The following is a 20,743-nucleotide window of genomic DNA, read 5'->3' on the forward strand; positions in this document are numbered from 1 at the left end:
TCCGTGTCCGGCTGAGGCTCACGCAGAACTTCTCCGCCACTTGCCTCTGTTCTGAGGTTTTCTCAGAAACAGGTTGTCTGGTCAAAGGGTTACTAGAAGCAAAGCAGAAGGCTGCGCGGACTCTCACGGCAGAGGGACGCAGGCGCGCCCCGCCGGCCCCAAGTCCCGCTGCCCCGACACCCCCCCGCCCCGGCGCCCGGTACTCGCCTGCACAGCGGCGGCCAGCGCCCGGCCCCGCGGCTCGCTCGTCTTCCTCTCCCGCGTGAGCGAACCCACCAGCAGCTGCTTCCCGGGATCCGCCGGGTCTGAGGGTACCGGGCAAGGCGCGCAGGCCCCGCCCCTCGCGTGCCCACGCCCACCGTCCCCGCGCGCCGGCGTGACGGAGGTTGCCCCGGTCCGACGCGCAGGCCCCGCCCCTCGCGTGNGATCCAATGTGCAAAGGGAGAGGTCTGCCTTTGCAGGGGAGAAAAGAGACCATGTTACCTAGTGAAAATGAAAGAGGGCAGAAGACAGGACAGGTAGGGGTGGGTGCATGGGTGTGGCAGGGGACATTGGCATAAGTTCCCTTCTGACGCTTCAACAATCTCAGAAAAATAGGAAGCCAAACCCCTTCCTCAGGACTGTCCCAAACCTCCACCTCCTTTTGAAACATAAACGGTACAGGATGGAAACTGCTGTGTCCTCAAGGTTATTATTCCTTCCAAGCCCCAGTGCCGGTAAGACCCCCAGCAGAAGACGTCCCAGGCAGGAGGAGAGCTCAGGACAGCAGCCAGTGGCTCCCATCCCAGGACAGCCCCTCTTCCTCAGAAATGGCCTAGGGATTCCTCGGGGTGCTTACTGCCATCAGATCTCTAGCCCCCTGTCCCTGGCTACATGCAAAACCACTGCGACCTTTTCTTTCATACTCAGTTGACTCTTCTCACCTAGATCTTTGTGAGAGTTAACTTTCTGTGTCTACCTGGCTGAGCCCAGCTGTTGCTCAAACGCCCGTCCAGATGCTGCTTGGGAAGGTATTTTTTAGACAGGATTACCACATAAAGGGGTAGACTGTGAGTCAAACAGACCACCCCACCCCAGAATGTGGGTGGTCCTTTCCCGTTAGGTGAAAGCCTTCAGAGTAATGCAGCTGGTTCCCGATTTATGACGGTTTGACTGACAACGTTTTGAATTCACAGTGATGCAAAAGTGATACGCATTCAGTAGAAACCACACTTGGAACTGAGAACCTTCCTGAAGAGTGTGTTGCCCTAGAATTAGGAGTTCATAGGTGCTTTTTAAAAACATTTTGAACACGTGGGAAGAGAGGCTTTCAAACCGCAGTAAGTGAAATAAGGATCGGTAATAATTTGAGAATGAAATGCATGTACGTATATAATTCTCAGTCTGTCCATGTAGTTACCCCAGAAAAACCTTACTGCTGAACTCATTGCCTCTGAAATAGAACTCATTTCAGATGAAGGCATCCAGGGCTTGAATCCCTCGGCCTTGAAGAGCCTTCTTCTTTCCTATTGAACAGCGCCACCTTGTGGCGAATACACGTAACAGCAATGGTCTCTTGTTTCATTAGTAAGCTTCGCTGTTAGTCGTAACTAAGGGTTGTGGGAAACTTACTCTGCACCACGACCTCCGGGTTTTAGCGATGTGAAGCCAGGATCAGTCGACGATCACCGCACTGGTGCTCCACGCAGGAAAGGGGCGCTGCAGGAGCGCTCAGGAGGGACCCCTGCCGCAAAGGACACTTGCGTGAGCAAGGCCAAGGGAGGTGGACGCTCTCCAGACAGGAGCAGCAGGACTTGCAAAACCACTGAGGCACCACAGAGCAAAGTACCTTAGCATCAGTTCGCACTAGGTGCTTATATGGCTCAAGCGCGCGTACGTGGGGGCAGGAAGGGGGAAGGTACCAGTGAGACGTAAGGATGGAGATACACAGGGTTAGCAAGTGAGGGGCCTGACATATTCTGTTGAGGACTTTCGGGTTTTTATGGGTTTAAGATGTTTTTTACTTATTTGAGAGAGAGTGAGCGAGCACAAGCAAGGGGGAGAGGCAGAGGGAGAGGGAAAAGCAGGCTCCCCGATGAGCAGGGAGCCTGATGCGGGACTTGATCCCAAGACCCCGGGATCATGCCCTGAGCCGAAGGCAGATGCTTAACCTACTGAGCCACCCAGGCGCCCAGGACTCTGGAGGTGGTTGTGCTGGCAGAGAGCCCCTGGCAGGGGTGAGTAGGAGAGACACCATCTGACTTGCTCAGGACGGCTTCACATGGCTGCAGGACAGGAGACCAGGCTGGAAGAAGGGGCGCTTATGGCTCTACTCTGGGAGAACCACCGCTGAGAGGCTGTGGCAGTAACCCAGGAGAGGACACAGAGCCCCGCACGAAAGGGACAGGGGAGACACAAAGATATGCAGGGAGTCATGGGGGCTCACAGAGAAGCCGGTATGCCTCCCAAGCCGGTGCCTTGTGTAACCTGGTGGGTGTGCTGCCATTCGCTGATGGGAGCGGGGTGGGGGTGGGTGATCTATTCCTCTGGTCTGCGACACAGGGAGCTTGCCCGTGACCTAGAAGAGGAGCTGCCCAGGAGTCACTCACACGTGTAGGTCCGGGGCTCCGGAGATGAAATCGTGAGCACCTGGGAATACGCAGGAGAGCCGAGAGCTGAAGACACAGCTGAGGCCAGAGGGGGGCTGGACGAGGAGGGGCAGCAGAGCAGCAGGGAAATCAGACCCAGGATGGGACCAGGAGCCTAAGGACGAGAGGGCTTCAGGCAGGGGTCAGTGCCCACAGCACTTAGCACCTCAAGGACCCCCGGGAGCAATTAAAGAGGAATCCCCAAAGGGGCCGGTGGTGTGCTCAACAGTCTACATACAAGAGGTGGGGGCGTCGGAAAGGGGAAAGCCTCGCTAAGGAGAGAAGAGGCCAGCAGCTACAAGGGAATGCGGGGCCAGGAGGAGATCTCAAGAGGAGAGAAACTGGGAATGCTCAGAGATGGAGGGAATTTGCTCGTGGAGAGAGGACGACAAATATGGATGTGAGCTTCTTAGAGCTGAGCTGTTAGGCTCCAGGTTGCTGGGGAGCTCGGTCTCCCCTACTCTCCCCCTCTCTAGGAGAGGAGAGAGGCCACCTGACTCCTGAGTGTGCTGGGTCCCTCGATAAGGCCTGTGATGATGCTGTGACCTACAGGCCTCATGGGGAGAAAGCAAGCGCCTGCCCTTCTATTTCCAGAAGGGGTAGCTGCGTTATACCGGGAGATATGGGAGACTGCGTCCCGTTGCTGCTAGCACTTTCTGGAAATATGAGTATGCAAAGACTGGGGAGAGGCTGGAGGTGAAGCTGCTGCAGACGTGCTCATCCGAAATCCGCTCCAACTTCCTGTTAGCAGGACGTTCCTGTACCCCCTGCAACACAAGGGCTAACAGCTGAATATCCTGGGCTCCGCGAAGGTACAGCCCTGCCAATCGGATGAACTCCCACGTCTGAGCTAACTACAGAGAGCGAGGCCGAGCCCGAGGCAGCTAGTCAGCTGGTCATTAAAGCTCCAGCAGGGGACATTCAGGAGCTGGCAGCTTGCTTCCAGGGCAGAAGCCCAGCCCCCCTACACCGAGGCTGCTAAGTGGGGCTCTGAGGTGTTTCTAGAAACTCAGCCTGGAGTCTAGCTCTTCAACTGTCCCGTCGATACTGTAAATCCTGTAATATCCTCGAATGCAGAGCTTCCTGGTGCAACTGGCCGGAGTAGATTCTGTTCTCGGCAACTGAACCGTGACGGACAGAGCATCCAAATTCACGAGGCACTACGGCAGTGGTCAGCAGCAAAACGCAGCCGCCACCTGTTTTTGTAAATAAAGTTTTATTGGGAGAAAACCATGCACATTCACTGATGTGTTGTCTAGGGCTAATTTCATGCTACAGAAGCAGAGTCGAGTAGTTTCAACAGAAACTGTATGGCCCATAAGAGCCCACAATATTTACTGTTCAACACATTGCAGAGAAAGTTTGCTCAACTACAGCAATTCCCCGAACTACGTACAGCATGGGAGTGCTGAGCTCCGTCAGGCTGCCAGGATGCCAAAGAACAGGCCTGTGCCAGCCAGAGGAGGAACACGTGGACTTTTCTTTGACTTCTTTACACTGGAAACCTTTTTAAATCCCGCTCGGGTATTCAGTGACTTCAGGAATACAGTAAGTAGAATCCGAAGCCGCTCGATCTTATACTGAAGTAACATTATTGACACTCGGCCGTCATGTATTTATTTTCTTCTTTTGGGGTTTGTGCAGAATCCATAAGGATAGCAAAGGCCAACTTAAATACAAGGATTAACCGTCAAATATTCCCCACCGGTATTTATTTAGGGTCAAAGGGCACCAGTGCCTGCATTTTTCATTTTAGGTACCAGGCCTGAATTAGAAAGGTCAGGGTTATGGGAGCCCAGCACCCTGTACCGTGGTGTCAGAGCACTGATCACAACTACGGCTTATGATGCTTATGTGTATCTGCTTAGTTTCTCATTTCTCCCCCTAGAATGTAAACTCCACCGGAACGACGACTAAAGCTGTCCCGTTCCCCACTGTGTCTCTGGGGTCTAGAGTACAGTCAGCATTCAAGAACCTCTGAATGAATGAGACGGCGTTCCAAATATAAGACTAATGCGGCCTTCTAAGTTTAGAGAGACAGCTCAACGAAGAGCTCTCCGCCATCACCATCACTATCACATAAATCACTGACTCAGTCGGAAGAGGAACCAGCCAATCCAAACAGACCTTGTTGGATTTTTTAAATGAGCCATTATGTTTGTGTTTTTTAAAAATGATGTGAATATAAATACAGTACATTCAGGACACATCCCAAGCATTGTATGTGGCAGAAAGCATCTCCTTTTCTCTCCAGGCTGAGTGAATTACTGCCCCTCTGGATGCCCATAATATCCTGCTCCCATCTTTGAGAATACCTATCACCCAGCACTCCGATTTCCTTGCTGGCCTCTCCTTGCCACCTCATCTTCCCAGACTTGGTGATGGTAAACGGCCCCATCACTTGCCCAGGGACCACAGCCAGAACCTGGAGGCCTCCTGGATGCCTTCCCCTTCTCCTCCTATGCTTTCACTTCTAAGCTGTTCCCCAAGTCCTGTCTATTCAACCCCCAGAATACATCCCAAGTCCTCCCACATTCCCTCTGCACCACACTTCCGCTCTGGATCGACACCTTTCTACCACACTGCTTCCCACTTGGTCTGGCACACGCTCTCCTGGTCAGTCTGCTCCTTTCTCCGCTTGGCAGCTCACGTGATCTTTACAAACACATCCGTCTGAACACATTACTCCCCTTTACAACTCTGCAAGGGTGTCCCACTGCTCTCAGAATAAAAAATTTCTGTGGATTATGCAAGTGTCAGGTGTACAGGATTATAATTCAACATCTCTATGCCCTACAAAGTGACCACCCCAAAAGTCTAGTTACCTCCCACAAAAGGTCGTAATAAGGTAAATGAGACGACGCATGATGGGCTCCAGCCTCATCTCACCTCTCTTCCCTTGTTCCTCCAGCTCCCTATACATGGTCTCTTGGTTCAGTTCCATAGGTAGCTCAGCTTTCTCCTGTCACAGGATCCATGGGGACGTATCATTGCAATTCTGAAGTCTGAGGTATAGGACTCTTTTCTCATTTTAAGAGAACGTGGACGTAGTATCACCGGCTAGCCAAAGTTCTCCTGAAGGTCAACAATCAAAATATCCAAGCACTGGCGAAGGATAACCATAAACTCTGCCCTAGCGTTTGAATGACTGAATCCTATTAAATCATTAAAAATGTTTGCTAGAGATAACATTTTCAGGAAGGACCTAAGAAAATATTTCCATCGTAAGTGAACAAAAGTAGACTACACAGTCTGATCTCATATCCAGCATGATCTCAGCTGTGCGAAACAAGCTGTAGAGAAAATAGATGGTTAAAAAGTATACTAAAAAGGTAACACTGGTTATCTGGGTACCGCAGATGTGTGACTATACATATACCTATATGCATCTCTCTCTCTCTCTCTATGTATGTATTTTCTTTTTCTACAATGATAATGCAATCTGTAAAGAAAAACGCTTTTTAGTAAATAAAAAAAAAATGGTTTTCCAGGTTTTGTATTTTTAAATAGAAGTCATGTTAACTTGATGTCCAAACGGTATATTCCTTATGTGCCATACCTGCGCATTCCAGATGGGTTGAGCCCATCTCCCTGATCAACTGTTTGATCTCCTGCTGTTTAACGTACATACAAACTTCCCCAGAGTCCAGGTTTGCTCATTCTAAATCAAAACAGGGTTCCTCCAATTTTCTACTTTATCGTAAAGCACTAGAAGGTAGAATATGTGCCTCCCTTGTACCAAAAACAGGTCCTTAGAGCAAGTAAATGTTTAGTCACTTATAAAACAACAGAAACAAATGTAAAAACATTTGCTTCTGCGAGGTATAAAAACAAAAACACACAAACGGATCTCCGCGGGCAACTGCTTTTTCAGCCGTGCGGCCTCCTGACTCGGCTGCTGGGCAGCTCCAGGTTACTGAGCACACAACACACGGAAGCCTGTGCCATGTATTCTGATTTCAACTTCACTCCTGGTTTCTCCTTAACTGACCTGTTCGTATCTTCAATTTGTTCCGTACTCCAAATGCCCTCATTTTAAATGCTTATTTAATCCTCCACTGTACATATTTATTCAAGCACCTGAAATCCCAATCCTGAAATGAGAGCCTCTCTGTTTTCTCTTTTAAAAGAAGGGAAGGTAGGTACACGTGCTACTAACGTCATCACAGAACTAGTTCCTTGGGAAGAAAATGAGAAAGAAGCATTAAAGATTCAACAGTCTTTTATCCCCCAAAGGCCTTTTTTCTAAAGATAAAAATACTGTTTTTCGCTTCTATCCTCACATATTGTAAAAAGAGACCTGAAATTTGCTACAAACTCTTAATATTCTGACGGTGGCTTCGTCACCACACAACTCAGAATCTTGAATAATATTCCCTGAACAAGGGCCTTCATTCTTCTTCTTCCCATTAAATCTACCTATTCCTGGACCGCCTGGGTGGCTCAGTCTGCTAAATGCCTGCCTTCGGCTCAGGTCATGATCCCAGGGTCCTGAGATCGAGTCCCACCTTGGGCTCCTTGCTCAGCAGGGAGCCTGTTTCTCCCTCAGCCTGCTACTACTCCCCCTCTCTCTGGCAAATCAATAAATAACACCTTAAAAAAAAAAAACTACCTATTCCTGGTACCATTCAAAAAACCTCCAAATGAGCGACTGTCATTTCCTAATGAAACAAAGAAATTGCGCACACACACACACACAAAATTTACTGCACATTCTTTTCAGCAAAGTGACCATTTTTCTTTCATTTTCTATATTTAAAGGGCAAATCTTCTCCAAATCAGGAAGCACATTTTACAAAAACGCGGAAAATGTTAACAGCAAACTGCATGTCTTATCAAAATGAGGCTCAAGATGGTTGTGCATTTTTAATATTAGAGAACCCTAGATGCCAACAAGGGTTTAAAGGTGCCCCAGGCTTTGCGGAATACTAGAGAATTACATTCAGTATCTAACAGCAACCCGCACCAAAGGTCAGGAACAAAGGGCTGCTAAAATAGTCAAAAAGGCAGCAACCCCTGAGATAGTATTTTAACAGGGAAGCGAGGGGAGCGAAGTGAACAGCCTGTGAGGGTCAACCCCAGGCCCACTGCAAGCAAAAAGAACAGCAGTGAGGTCATCGTCACTAGTGCAGTAAGCAAGGGCGAAGGGGAGAGCTGAGATCAGAGAAGTTTTTGGAGGTTCGATCACACAGGACTTTGAAGCCATCGTTAAGAGTCTGGTTTTTATGATTTTGATGAGATGCTACTGGAAAGTTCTGAAGGGAAGTGAAAGTTCTGATTACATTTTTTTAAAAAAATCACTGCTATTTGGAGAGAGACCATAGAGGAACAAGAGCAGAAGCAGGAAGATCGAATCAGAGACTTATGGTCATTGAGGTAAGAGGGAACTACAGTTTTTGTTGGAGAGGGATAGAGATGTGGTCAGATTTGAGATATCTTTTCAAGGTAGAGTGAACAAAATTTGCTGGATGCTTGGATGCTGGGTCTGAGCTAAAAAGATGGCAATAACCTTTAATGTGGTAAGGAAGGTCGATGAGGGGAAAGGAGAAGGGAGGACTGGGGCGGGTGTGTGGTATCACCGATTGTGTTTGGACATCCTAAATTCAAATGCCCATCAGACTAAAACTTGGAGATGCTGAGTAAACAGATGGAAATATGCATCTGGAACTCAGGACAGAAATAAAGCGAAACATCTGGAAGTCACCAGCTTACAGATGTTATTTACAGCCAGGGAATAGGGCTTGGGATGGAAATTGCATTGGGAGAAAGTGTGGCTAGAAAGAGAGTACGTCCAAGCATTGAGCGCTGTGGCTGGCACCCTAACATTCAGTGGCTGGGAAAAGAAACAGAAACCTAGAGACACAGGAGGAGGGGCCGGGGAGAAGGAAGGAATGCAGGAGAATGTGGTGACCTGGAAGCCAACTGAAGAAAAAACATAGAAGACGAGGGAGCAACCAACCGTGACATGTCACGTGAAAACCTGCACAGACCCTAGACTTCCCAAGCACCAGGAGGGTGATGGAGGTAGCCTGAGACAGATGATGCAGGAGGGAACAGGAGTGGAACTAGAACCTTGGGAGCAAGTCTTTCATTCAAAGAGCTGGTTTTTTGTTTTGTTCTTAAATAAAGGGGAGCAAAGAAATGGGTGGGACCTAGAAGGAGACGTCTGGTCAAGGGGGTGTTAAAGACAAGAGATTGATTAGCAGATACTGGTTAAATAAATAAAAACACCGCGAGAAGCAAATGACAACAGACAAGGTGCCGATGATGCCACAGCCTAAACGTAAAGTATATTTCAAGTTCCGTACAGCTGGACACGTGAGTGACATTTACTGTGCTTCGAAAGGAGATAAGGCAGTTTTCTCTACCTGCTCATCTACTTTCCGATAGAAATGAGGTATAAAATAGAGTTACTGAACTCCATTTATAATCAACACACTATTTCAAGCGTTAAAATGCACCATACCTTTAAAGACTGCTTTTTTAGTTGACTGCCTGAAAACTAGCTCACAGCTGCCAGTCCAAAGTGGGTTTATTCAAATTAGCTTTTGGCCAAGACGCCAGCCAAATACAAAAACCAAAACCGAAAGTTTCAGCATTGGCTCTCCGTGTCCGGCTGAGGCTCACGCAGAACTTCTCCGCCACTTGCCTCTGTTCTGAGGTTTTCTCAGAAACAGGTTGTCTGGTCAAAGGGTTACTAGAAGCAAAGCAGAAGGCTGCGCGGACTCTCACGGCAGAGGGACGCAGGCGCGCCCCGCCGGCCCCAAGTCCCGCTGCCCCGACACCCCCCCGCCCCGGCGCCCGGTACTCGCCTGCACAGCGGCGGCCAGCGCCCGGCCCCGCGGCTCGCTCGTCTTCCTCTCCCGCGTGAGCGAACCCACCAGCAGCTGCTTCCCGGGATCCGCCGGGTCTGAGGGTACCGGGCAAGGCGCGCAGGCCCCGCCCCTCGCGTGCCCACGCCCACCGTCCCCGCGCGCCGGCGTGACGGAGGTTGCCCCGGTCCGACGCGCAGGCCCCGCCCCTCGCGGTGCCCACGCCCACCGCCCCCGCGCGCCGCCTGGAGGGAGGGTACCCTGGTCCCGCGGTCAGGTTCCTGGCGGTAGGCGCTTGGACGCGGGCCCGCGGAGGGTGTCCCCGCGGCAGCTGGTCCCAGGAACCTTCCTGGGTCTCTGCGCAGGACCAGAGGGCCGGAAGGGGCGGAGGAACGGCAGTGGCGCGGGGGCACTGTCACCGAGGCAAATAGGCACGCTCCCTGCGCTGCTGCTGCTGCTTTTTAACGTCCCGGGACACCCTGACTTGGAGGCCGTGGGTGCCGTCGACGCCAGTGTGTCTGCTCCGCACAGACCTGGGTGTTGGGATGAGGGCTGCAGCCGCTGCCTTCGCGCATCCCAGAGAGGAGCCCCTAAACTCCGAAGGAAGCAAACCCAGGGCTTACCCAAACCCTAGACCCTTCCCGAGGTCCTGCCGCTGCCCCGGTCCTCCAGGCTGCCCTGTGGCTTCTCCTTTCCCTTTGGGGGCCCCTTCACTGACTAGTGCTGTCGTCGGCCACATCCCTGCGAAAGAGCCACCGTGTCAGTTTCCTCTCCAGGGTTCCTTCTGCCCAACGGAAACAAACTGGAATTCGCTGAATATGGAGGGAGAAGAAGAAACCAAGTAAAAGCATAAAAAGCCTTATAAAGCCAAATACCTAATTCTACCCTATCTACCTCAAGCCCCCAATCCTAGGCATACCCTATCAACCCAGTTCACAAATCCTCTCCACCTCCATTTTTTAATCCTCAGGCAGTCTCTACTTCCTGCCAAAGTTTCCTCTGCCTGTACTTCATCTGACAACTCTTCAAATCAGTGCTTTTCAATTTTTTCACTGAAATACCACTAAGGACAAATGTTATAAACATTTCCCCATTCACCACCCACGTGGCATGCATAAATCAACCCTGTGTCACCAATGTCAAGGGCAAACTTACTTGAGTTGTTCCATTTTATATTTTAAATTGATCCAAATTGCATTGTTCTTCATAAATATTCACGTGGTGTACTAAGAAAATGTGTTGAATTGGCTATGAGTTAATTACTTTAATTTTCTCCCCAAATGATCAAGTAAGTATACATTTCAAGAAAAAGCACCATTACGTCACAAATATTTGGTATCATCTCTGTACAGGGCAGGAGGGATATAGTGTCAAGAAGACACACATGGTTCCAGTCCTCATGCAGTCTAGTCGAAAAGAAACACAATAACATGAGAATAAGCAAGGAAGCTTAAGATCCATTCATTGGTAATGATGAATGAATGAAATAAGCAAAGTGGGGAGGAGTGCTAATTAAACCAGAGAAGAGATGGCTCCTCCATATGTCAAATGTTTTTCCTGTGGCTTCCCACCCCTGAAGCGTTTGGCATTAAATGCTGATGTTTTCAAGGTCTTGAGCCTCTGACCTCTTTAGCTTACTCAACCATTTCCCTGGATATCTAACCTATGCCCAACATACCCACACATAACTCAGTAAGGACAGAAATGACTTGAACATGGTTAATGAACTTGACCTGATTGACATATATAGATTATGGCACCCCAATACAACTTCAGGACACATATTCAAGTACACAGGGAACATTAACAAAGTCAGACATTAACAAAATTGCACCATATTTTTGGTCACAGAGCACATCTCAACAAAGAAAAATCAAAACAAATCAAAAGACTGAAATACAGAATAAGTTCTCTGACCTAGGTATTAGTGTGAAAAACAAAAAGATAACTAGAAAAACCCCTATGTTTGGAAATTAAATCACATATTTCAAAATAACACATGGGTCAAAAAAATCACAACAGAAATCATAAAATATTTTGGTCTGGGTGTTACTAAAAATACCACATATCACACCTTGTGGGACATAACTAAAAATACAACTCAAGGGGAACTTCTAGTTTTAAGAGTACATATTAGAAAACAAAGCCAAAGAATCAACTTTCTAAACATCCATATCAAGAAATTCGTACAGGGGGATGAGGAGGAACAGGAAATGAAATCCAAATAGAGAAAAAAAAAATGGAAATAATGAAAATAAGACCAGAAATCGGAGAAGTAGAAAGAAGTAACCTAGGTTCAACAAGAGCAAAAGATGGTTCTTGGAAAAGACTAATAAAATTAATAAGGCACTACTAAAACTACTCAGGAAAAAAAGGGACAGAAAGACACGAATCATATTAGAAGGAAAAAGGAAGCACTGCTACCGATCATAAGAAATTTAAAAAATGAAAGATATTATGAAAAACTTCATTCCAATAAACTGGGTAAAATGAGCTGGGAGAGACAGTTGTCATGTGTCTCTCGTGTTTCTCCGTGTCTTGCTGGGTACGTCAAGAACGCAAGACCCCGACTACTCCTCGTCTGAGCCATTTCCCAGGCTGGTGTTTATAGTGAACCACCTTGAGACATGAGGTGATGTCTCCCTCCAGGACAAAGAACAGGCTTGCCTACTGCTTGCTATAAAAGTGGTGGGTTCCTGAAGTTCTGTGTTCCTCAGAAGTCACACAAACCCACTGCGTGTGTAGCACCCACCTAAGCCTCGTCGTGTCACCCCCACAGGACTCGTGAGCAAGAGGAACCACTGCAAATATGCTGATGGTAATGCCCATTGCTCTGCCATGGGTAACCAAGTCCTTTGTCTCTGTGCTGGGAGTCTGGTGTTTTCTGCCAGCACCTATGAAACAGAGCAGGCTAATTTATTAGATGGTAAGTGGGGTAAAATCAAATCTCAGACCTGACAAAATGGGATAGGTGGGATTCTAGTGATGATGGAGTGAAGATGTCAAATCTCACTGCTGCCACTGCCCGCCCCACCGAGAAAAGAGTAAACTGGAAAAAATCGTCAAAGCAATCATTTGAGGACTCTGGAAATTGACCAAAGGCAAACAACAAATTGAGAATCATTCATTTTTTTTTTTAAACCCTGCAAATTGTGGGCAGGAGTAGTGGGAGTCTGTGGCATTCTTGCCAGAAGCTGTTCTGATCTCCCAACTCCCCGCCAGCTCCCCCAACTTGGTTGGTGCCCCATTGCTACCAGGCTGAGGCCGACACTGAAAGCCAGGAGCTCCGCTGCTGGAGAGAGCCAACTTGGCTTGCAATGGATGGCAAAAAGTCCATTCTTATGGTGCTGGCAATAAAAATTGCAAACTTGGGGAAAATAAATGGGGAAAGCCCATAGCTCCGCCTACCTGAGGTTGTGGACTCATCTGAGGTGAGCAGTAGACCAGTGGACTAACAGCACTTCATCAGAATCCTTGGGGGGATCTCCAAGATGCACTCCAGAATCAAAGTCTCAGGGTCAGGGGAAGGAACCTGACAAAGATCCATATTTTACAAGTAGACTAACTGAGTCTTGCATCATCAATGTTTGAGAACTACTACTTTCAGGTTAAGATACTGTAATTTTCTGTTTAGGGTCTGTGCCCAGATGCCTTGAGCATAGAAACTATCACATTTATGTCAGCACACAGCGGACATTTAGTTAAGCATCTACTGAATGGTAGAAAGCTTTATTTAAAGCTAATCACACCCACCCCTCCAATTCCCACAATGCAGAATAAATAACCAATTGGGCTTAGACTCTAAACCTTTTTATCAATATGAAAAAAACAAAATTATTCTAATATCACACAAAACAGTGATTCTTTAAAACTAATTGAGTCATGGACTCCTTTGAGAATGTGATGAAAACCACCAACTCTCCAGAAGACTGAAGATATATGTAAAATCTTGTAAATCATTTTAAGGGTTTTACCCCAGGTGAAACACTTCTCATGTGAAAACTGACACGTCTGTCTCCTGGAACAAAACAGTAATTTCTTGTTTATCCCTGAATCCCTATTTCTAGGGACAAAGCATAGAACATACTTGGCGCTGAAAAAATCATTGTTGAATGAATAGACGAGTCACTCGCTGATAAAAGTGTATGTATCATCTGGGGGTCACCTGGAACTCCTTGAGTCACCCAAGGGTGAGGTGGAGAATCAATGAACGGGGGTTACATGTCTTAGTCATGAGCAAGTGTAACCTTGGATTTCTGGAGGTGGTGATGAGAAAAGAGGTCATTGGGACCAATGTCCTCACTGAAGATGAAACATGAAGAAACACAGTAAGCGTCTTCTTGAAGACGTAACAGATGGGATTTACCAGGTCAAATTAAGGAAGAGGATTCGAGTTCAGGAAATAGTGCCAGAGCTACTTGGCCCTCGTGATGGACTGCCAGTCTAGGGAAATTAGTGGAGAGGCAGAGTTGTAGTTTCATCAACAACTGGAGTTGGAAAGGCAATGGTTGGGTTTGGTATCCACCCAAAGACTGGAGTCCAAGGGTTGTAAGCTGGCCTGGGGTGCAGAGTGCAGTGCAGAGGGTCATCTGGAGGGGGACAGAGAATCTAAAGCCTAAGTTCCAGACTCCTAAGGCTCTCAGGCACTTGGCAGAAAGAAACAAAAACCTCTTAAGGAAGATAAAATCATCCCAGATCTTATATCATTTTTAAAAAGTATTTTATTTGTTTGTTAGAGAGAGAGCACAAGCAGGGGGAGCAGCAGGCAAGGGGAGAAGCAGGCTACCCACTGAGCAGGAAGCCCAATGCGGGACTCGATCCCAGGACCCTGAGATCATGACCTGAGCCGAAGGCAGACACTTAACCGACTGAGCCACCCAGGCATCCCACAGATCTTAAATTACTTCTGTATTTTTTCCCAGGGTTTTCAAGCAGACAAAGACAATGCCAGGACAGCAGTAATTACCAGCAACATGAACTAGAGACAGCAGAAACAACCACAGCAGACTGTAGACAATGGAATTACCAGACACAAAGGATAATGCATGCAAATAAAATCCTCTTAAAAATGCAGCAAGGAGCTGGAGACCATAAAATGTAACAGAGCAGATAAGAAAAAGAACCTAACCAAAAAAAACAGAATTATAAAATATAAAAACAGAAATGAATGAGGCTAATGGCCAATTAAAAATAGCTGAAAAGTGAATTCATGATTTATAGGCTATAAAAGAAGCCATCTAGGATGATGCAGAGAAAATAAATGCAGAACATCTAGAAAAATGAAGATATAGGAAATACACCAAAGAAGGTCTAACAGGTGTTTACTTGGAGCCCCAGAAGTCAAGGAGAGAGAATACTGGGCAGAGGCAATATTTAAAGATTATAGCTGAGAAATTTCCCAGAACTGATGTATCAATCCACATACCCAAGATGCCAAACAAAACTAAAGTGGAAAAATATAATGAAATCCTCACTTAGACACAGCATAATAAAACTGCAGTAAAGTAAATGCAAAGAAAAAACTTTGAAAGCAGCCAGAGGAAAAAGATTCCGTTCGTTTTAATGGAACAAGAGACTAATAGTTGATTTCTTCATAGCAGTGATACTGAAACCAGAAGACAATGGGAAGATACCGTCAAGATCTTCACCCAAAGAGAATTCCAGGCCCAGAAAAAAAATTCCTTTTAAGAATGAAGGAAAAAGGGGCAAGTCCCGCATTGGGCTCCCTGCTCAGCAGGGAATCTGCTTCTCCATCTGCCCCTTACCCTGCTCATGCTCTCTCCCTCACTCTCTCTCAAGTAGATAAAATCATAAAAAAAGGAGGGAAAAATAAAGACATAAAAAATTTCAAGTGAATCTGCCACCAGTCGAACTGCACTAAATTGTTCCAGATGGTAGCTGAAAGACACAGCAAGAACAGAGAACAAAAAAGATGGTAAATATATGGGTAAACCTAAATGAATACTGACTATACAAAACAACAGTCATGACTTATATTTAAAGAGATACAAAATACATGACAACATATAAATTGAGAGGGAGGTAATTGGAGTCATAGGCAATTGTCAACAAATGTCAAAGAATTGCAAACACAGAGAATATATCCTCTAATAACAAGCAATTATCACTTAGATAGCTATGTCTGGAAATTAAGAACTCTAGTTCCAAATAGTATCTGTGGGCCAAATACAATAATGAAATCAGAAAATTCTTTGAAATTAATAACTAAAACAGATCACTAGACGTGTAGAGTGGAGTCTGTGACAGGCAGAATTCCAAGACAGCCTCTGCATTCCCTCCCCATCCCCATATTCACACCTTCATGAAGGCAGAGCCTATGAACTTGCTGCTTACCAACAGATATGGCAAAGGAGAAAAGATTCTGGAGATGCGATTAATGCTCCTATTCTGTTGGCTCTGAGTTAGTCAAAAGGGAGCTTATTCTGGGTGGTTGTGACCTAATCAGGTGAATCCTGGCTGGCCTTTTCTGAAAGAGACTCAAAGCAGAGAGTCTCTCCTGCTGGCCAGGAGGCAGCATACAGTCAAGATGTGATCTCCTTATACGGACAGGCAGGGCTGCAAGGAACTGAATTCTGTCAGCAACCTGCTGAGAACGCAGTCCAGACGACTACCTGTACACTACTTGTGAACCCCTGAACAGAGGACCCAGCTAAGCTGTGTTCAGACTCTTGACCCATAGATACTGGGAGCTAATAGAAGTATGCTGTTTTAGATGGGTAAGTTTGTGGTCACTTGTCACTGAGCAGAGAAAATGAACATACAGCTAAAGTCACATTTAGAAGGAAATCTAAAGTTTTAAATATATATTAGACTAGAAAGTTGAAAATCTGAGCTAAATATCCATGATAGTGATACAGAAAAGGGACAGATTATTTTGTTTAGTTGAAACTTGGGCTAATTCCAAACTTTGTACAAAAGTCCTAAGGAGAGATGACAGCCAAAATCTTGAAGAAAAAGGTATAAAGACTTGTTTTACCAGACATCAAGAATTTTAAAATCTTTAGTAATTAAGATAGTATGTTACCTATGTATGGACAGACTGACCAATGGCACAGAACGAAGAGCTCAGAAATAGACTCGGGCAGATATGGGCATTGATCAATGACAGAATTAGTATGGCAAATCAAAACAGAGAAAGACGAGTTCTCAGGGAATTAAGAAAAAAGCAAGAATCAAGTTATTTATCTTATCCTGTACACAAAATGATTCAAGTAGAAGACAAAATTATACATATTTTTGAACAGAGCACAAAAGAAGATATTCATGGCTCCAGGACAGAGAAGTATTTCTTCAACAAGACACAAAACCACCAATAATACAGAACAAAAACGGATACATTTCATTAGGATCAAAAAGATAAAGACTGTGAGAAAATATGTGAAACAGTTATAACCAAAGGATTAGCCGCCTGAATTTATAAGGGGATCCCGTGAACCAAAAAATGTCGAACAACAAATGATGTGAACAGGGACTTGACGAAAGAGGAAATCCAAATGGTAAGCAAAGCTGTGAGAAGAAAACCAATGAATCTCATGGAAATGCAAATTAAGCAACAAGTAGAATACCAGTTTCTTTAAAAACCTATACATGTATCTAAAGAGGCAACTGAAATACATTAAAATGGACGGTGGGATTATGGTTGGATTGCAGTCCTTGCCCTAGTGTTGCCTTTACAAGATCACATGCTCAGGAGATTTTTGGAAGTCTTCACGTCTGACGATACAAACATGGCACCTTCCCAGTGCTGCTGGCCAAAGCACTGATTACTACCATTGCTTTAGAAAAGTGAGCTATGACCTAGTAGAGAAGAAGATACATATATTCCATATGCAAACAGTTGTACTCTTGGATGTATTCTTCCCAAGAGATCCCACACATATGCAGTGGGACAGATAAGTAAGCGAATGTTCTTTGTGGCTTTGCAAGAATCCAGGTGCCAGCCCAGCAGAAGAGACACACACCTACAGCATACTCCGAGGATGGAATGGAAACCAACCACAGCCATAGCATGAACATGGATGACTCAGCAAAATAGTCACAAGAGAATACATGCACTATCCTAATTACTAAATAGGATGTAATACTCTGTTGAACTTTATTAAAGGGCACCTGGGTGGCTCAGTGGGTTAAGCGTCTGCCTTCAACTCAGGGTCCTGGGATCAAGCCCCATGTCGGGCTCCCTGCTCAGCGGGGAGTCTGCTTCTCCCTCTCCCCCTCCCCCCTGCTTGCGCTAATAAATAAAATCTTAAAAAAAAAAAAACCCAAACAATCGTCAGTGCTCTTCAAAGTGTGGTCCACAAGGCCGTGCTCAACTGTTACTGGCTGAAGAAGAGATGAGCCCAAAGAGGGAACTAAGCATGCCTAGGAAGTAAGCAGTCACAAAGGCTGACAGGAATTTGACGGTGCCAAATTATTCAGGCACGTGATTTCGTATTTATACAAGTATCAGTTTGTGATGGTTTGGAAATTTTCTTAAAAAGTGGCTTGAGGGGCGCCTGGGTGGCACAGCGGTTGGGCGTCTGCCTTCAGCTCAGGGCGTGATCCTGGCGTTGTGGGATCGAGCCCCACGTCAGGCTCCTCTGCTGGGAGCCTGCTTCTTCTTCTCCCACTCCTGCTTGTGTTCCCTCTCTCACTGGCTGTCTCTATCTCTGTCAAATAAATAAATAAAATCTTAAAAAAAAAAAAAGTGGCTTGAGAAGAACTACTACATGTAACTGATGAGGATATAAAGAAAACTAAGAGCGTTATTTTCATTACCAAGAACATTGGTTATGTCTAGTGGGGAAGGTCAAGGACGTGGTCAGTTAGGGACACACAGAAGCCTACTACAGTACCTGCAGTGCCTCATTTAACCTGAGCACTGGTTACATGCATGTATGCTTTACATTAGTTCTCTTTAAGTGATACATATTTAATAACTTCTGTATGATATCAGATTTCACCATTTTAAGCTGAAACTCTTGTTCAGGCAATATAATACCAATTCTTTAAAATATATACACACACCTATAAAAGTAACCGAAATACATCCAAGTGGCTGGTGGGATGGAGTGGATTTTACTCTTTGAAACGTTCAGGCTCAAATTCTTGTGCTGCCTTTTCTTTTTAAAGGAGTAGGAATCACTGGTAGTTACCAGCACCAAAACAGATCGCACCACACCAGTGTTACTTCGAGTCTATCTTGATTCCAGCAAGCAATATGACCATTTCTAATATCCTATGGATAAAAATGGAGAAATGGGGACTGAAAAACAGCTCATTTGGTGAGAACATCCTTGTATTTCCTCCCAGAATTTGGAAACAACCATGACAGAGAAGTTATATCAAACATCACTTTTATTATTAACAAAGTTAGAGAACATGTTTTTTCAATACGTAGCAATGGAGACTGGCTAAGAGTCCATATCCCTGAATTAGAGATTAATCCACTTAATCACGGGCCTAGCTAGACAACCATGGGCTTCCCTGGTGGGGAGACAGAGTTAAACTCCTGGGAGAGGAAGTCTTTAGATCCATATGTTCTCTTTGACTTCTAGCATCCTGGAATGTCTTGACTCTCCAAGTCAATTTCACTTCACTACTCATGTAACATGAGCTGCTCGCAGAGCTACCCTGTCTCCCTCAACTAAGTAAAGTTCCCAGCGGTCAGATGATCTTATTCATTTTTGAAATGTCTAGCAGACTGTGAAGTACATGAGAGATAAACACTTTCACATTTGTGTTACATATTACTTAAGAGCCATATGAATAGAGGCTACAGTAAGAACTTTAGAAACTAAAGATCAAGAGACTAGACCTGGACCAATAAGAAAAATAGAGCCGTTTAAGTGCTTACATATGACAGGCACTGATCCTAAGTGTTTCATAAACACCTCTCATTATAGTAGATATTACCTTAGGAACAGATGAAAAAACAGAAATACAGAGAGTTAATAAAATCCCTTGTGTGAGGTCACACGACCATCATTTGAACTTGGCTGTGACTCCAAAGCCAATGCCCTGAACGGCTGTGGAGCTACGCTGAAATCAAGATAGCAAGGCCCTCCGAGATCTACCCTTAATGCGTGTGTGTAAGGCAGCACGGCAGAGTGGCTGGAGAGAGCTCCGGAGCCGGACTGCCATGGGTCACACCGCTGCTGCTCACTACTGAGATACAGGAAGGTTCCTTAACCTATTTATGCCTCCATCTCCTCATCTGTGAAATGGGAAGAATATCCTTAGTTCATGGGATTATCGCAAAGATGAAATGTGTCGATACAAGTAAAATGCTTAGCATAGCACCTGGCACAGAATAAGCATTCAATAAATATTCACCTATGTTTACCGTTCCTTCTCTGCTACTTTTGTTGAATTTTGCCTGGGAACCAGAACGTCCCCTATGACTGCATTATGAAGGGAAAGAAAAAACTTGAGGAAACTTGGTATCAAACAACCAAAGGTTAATTTACTTAAAAAAACAAAGAGCTTTTTGGGGAACTGAGGGCTTAACTCCTTTTCACCCAAACTTTCAGTAAGAAAAGCAAAAAAGGTTAAAAAGGAGGTAGTTTATAGGTGGTATTCCTTTTCNCTCTCTCTCTCTCAAATAAATAAATAAATAAATGAAATCTTTTAAATAAAAAAAAAAAAAAAAAAAAAAAAAATCACTCTCTCAGGGCACCTGGGTGGCTCAGTCAGTTAAGCATCTCACTCTTGATTTCGGCTCAGGTCACGATCTCAGGGTCGTGAGATCGAGCCCTGAGTTGGGCTCCATGCTGAGTGTGGAGCCTGCTTAAAAGAAAAAAATCACTCTCTTGCTACAAACTGTACCCCAAGCTGTAAGTTTGTAAGGAGCTTTAAAAAGACAAATCCTGACAGAAACAAGTGAAGTCGGTTTGTTGAAAGATTTTTTTTATTCTATAAGAATTGATTGGTGCAATCCTGCAGAACCAACATGTGTTTAGAGAAATTTTTCTTTTCAAAAGTAAATGAAAACCCCCTTTGAATTATTTATATATTAACTTGTTTAATTTTTTTAAAACAATAGTCATAGGGTCTGCTTTGTCCTATTTAACTATAAATGTTACACATTTACAAACTGAAGCAAGAATGGATGTACGGATTTAAATGAAATCTTTCAAAGAACAAAATTGCTTTTCAGTTCACTGTATTTTCAAAGTTGATTATCGTTATCAGTCAGGACGAAAGCTGTGAACCACAAACCATTTGTTTAATAGAAAAAAGAATGTTTAGATTATTAGCAAAGTAATATCTTAAAATGGATCTTCACACAGTTGAAATTTTAGT

General features: G+C 45.3%; 1 protein-coding gene and 2 long non-coding RNA genes across 5 annotated transcripts in view; all 3 read right to left on the reverse strand.

The window, feature by feature from the left end:
• Window positions 1-20,743, reverse strand: part of LOC100476402 — a 53,434-nt gene that overhangs the window by 20,154 nt on the left and 12,537 nt on the right. Inside the window, exons 4-7 of the mRNA XM_034655725.1 lie at window positions 9,875-9,972; window positions 9,255-9,796; window positions 2,589-2,742; window positions 128-305 (exon numbers count right to left, since the gene is read on the reverse strand). Of these exons, the coding sequence (XP_034511616.1) occupies window positions 128-305; window positions 2,589-2,742; window positions 9,255-9,796; window positions 9,875-9,972 (972 nt within the window). The remainder of the gene's footprint in view (window positions 1-127; window positions 306-2,588; window positions 2,743-9,254; window positions 9,797-9,874; window positions 9,973-20,743) is intronic.
• Window positions 442-9,324, reverse strand: LOC117801443. Its single transcript, XR_004623964.1, has 3 exons — window positions 9,094-9,324; window positions 2,155-5,702; window positions 442-1,723 (listed from the first exon to the last, which is right to left on the reverse strand). It is a non-coding gene; the product is annotated as an uncharacterized LOC117801443 (long non-coding RNA).
• LOC109489968 lies at window positions 9,440-20,031 on the reverse strand. 3 transcript variants are annotated; one of them, XR_002143134.2, is made up of 3 exons: window positions 18,467-20,031; window positions 12,848-12,971; window positions 9,440-10,845 (listed from the first exon to the last, which is right to left on the reverse strand). It is a non-coding gene; the product is annotated as an uncharacterized LOC109489968 (long non-coding RNA). The 3 variants fall into 3 exon arrangements; XR_004623965.1 differs by having other exon boundaries at window positions 9,440-12,333; XR_004623966.1 differs by having other exon boundaries at window positions 9,440-10,251; window positions 10,595-12,971.

This window comes from Ailuropoda melanoleuca, chromosome 3, assembly GCF_002007445.2.
Source record: "Ailuropoda melanoleuca isolate Jingjing chromosome 3, ASM200744v2, whole genome shotgun sequence".
NCBI lineage: Eukaryota > Metazoa > Chordata > Mammalia > Carnivora > Ursidae > Ailuropoda > Ailuropoda melanoleuca.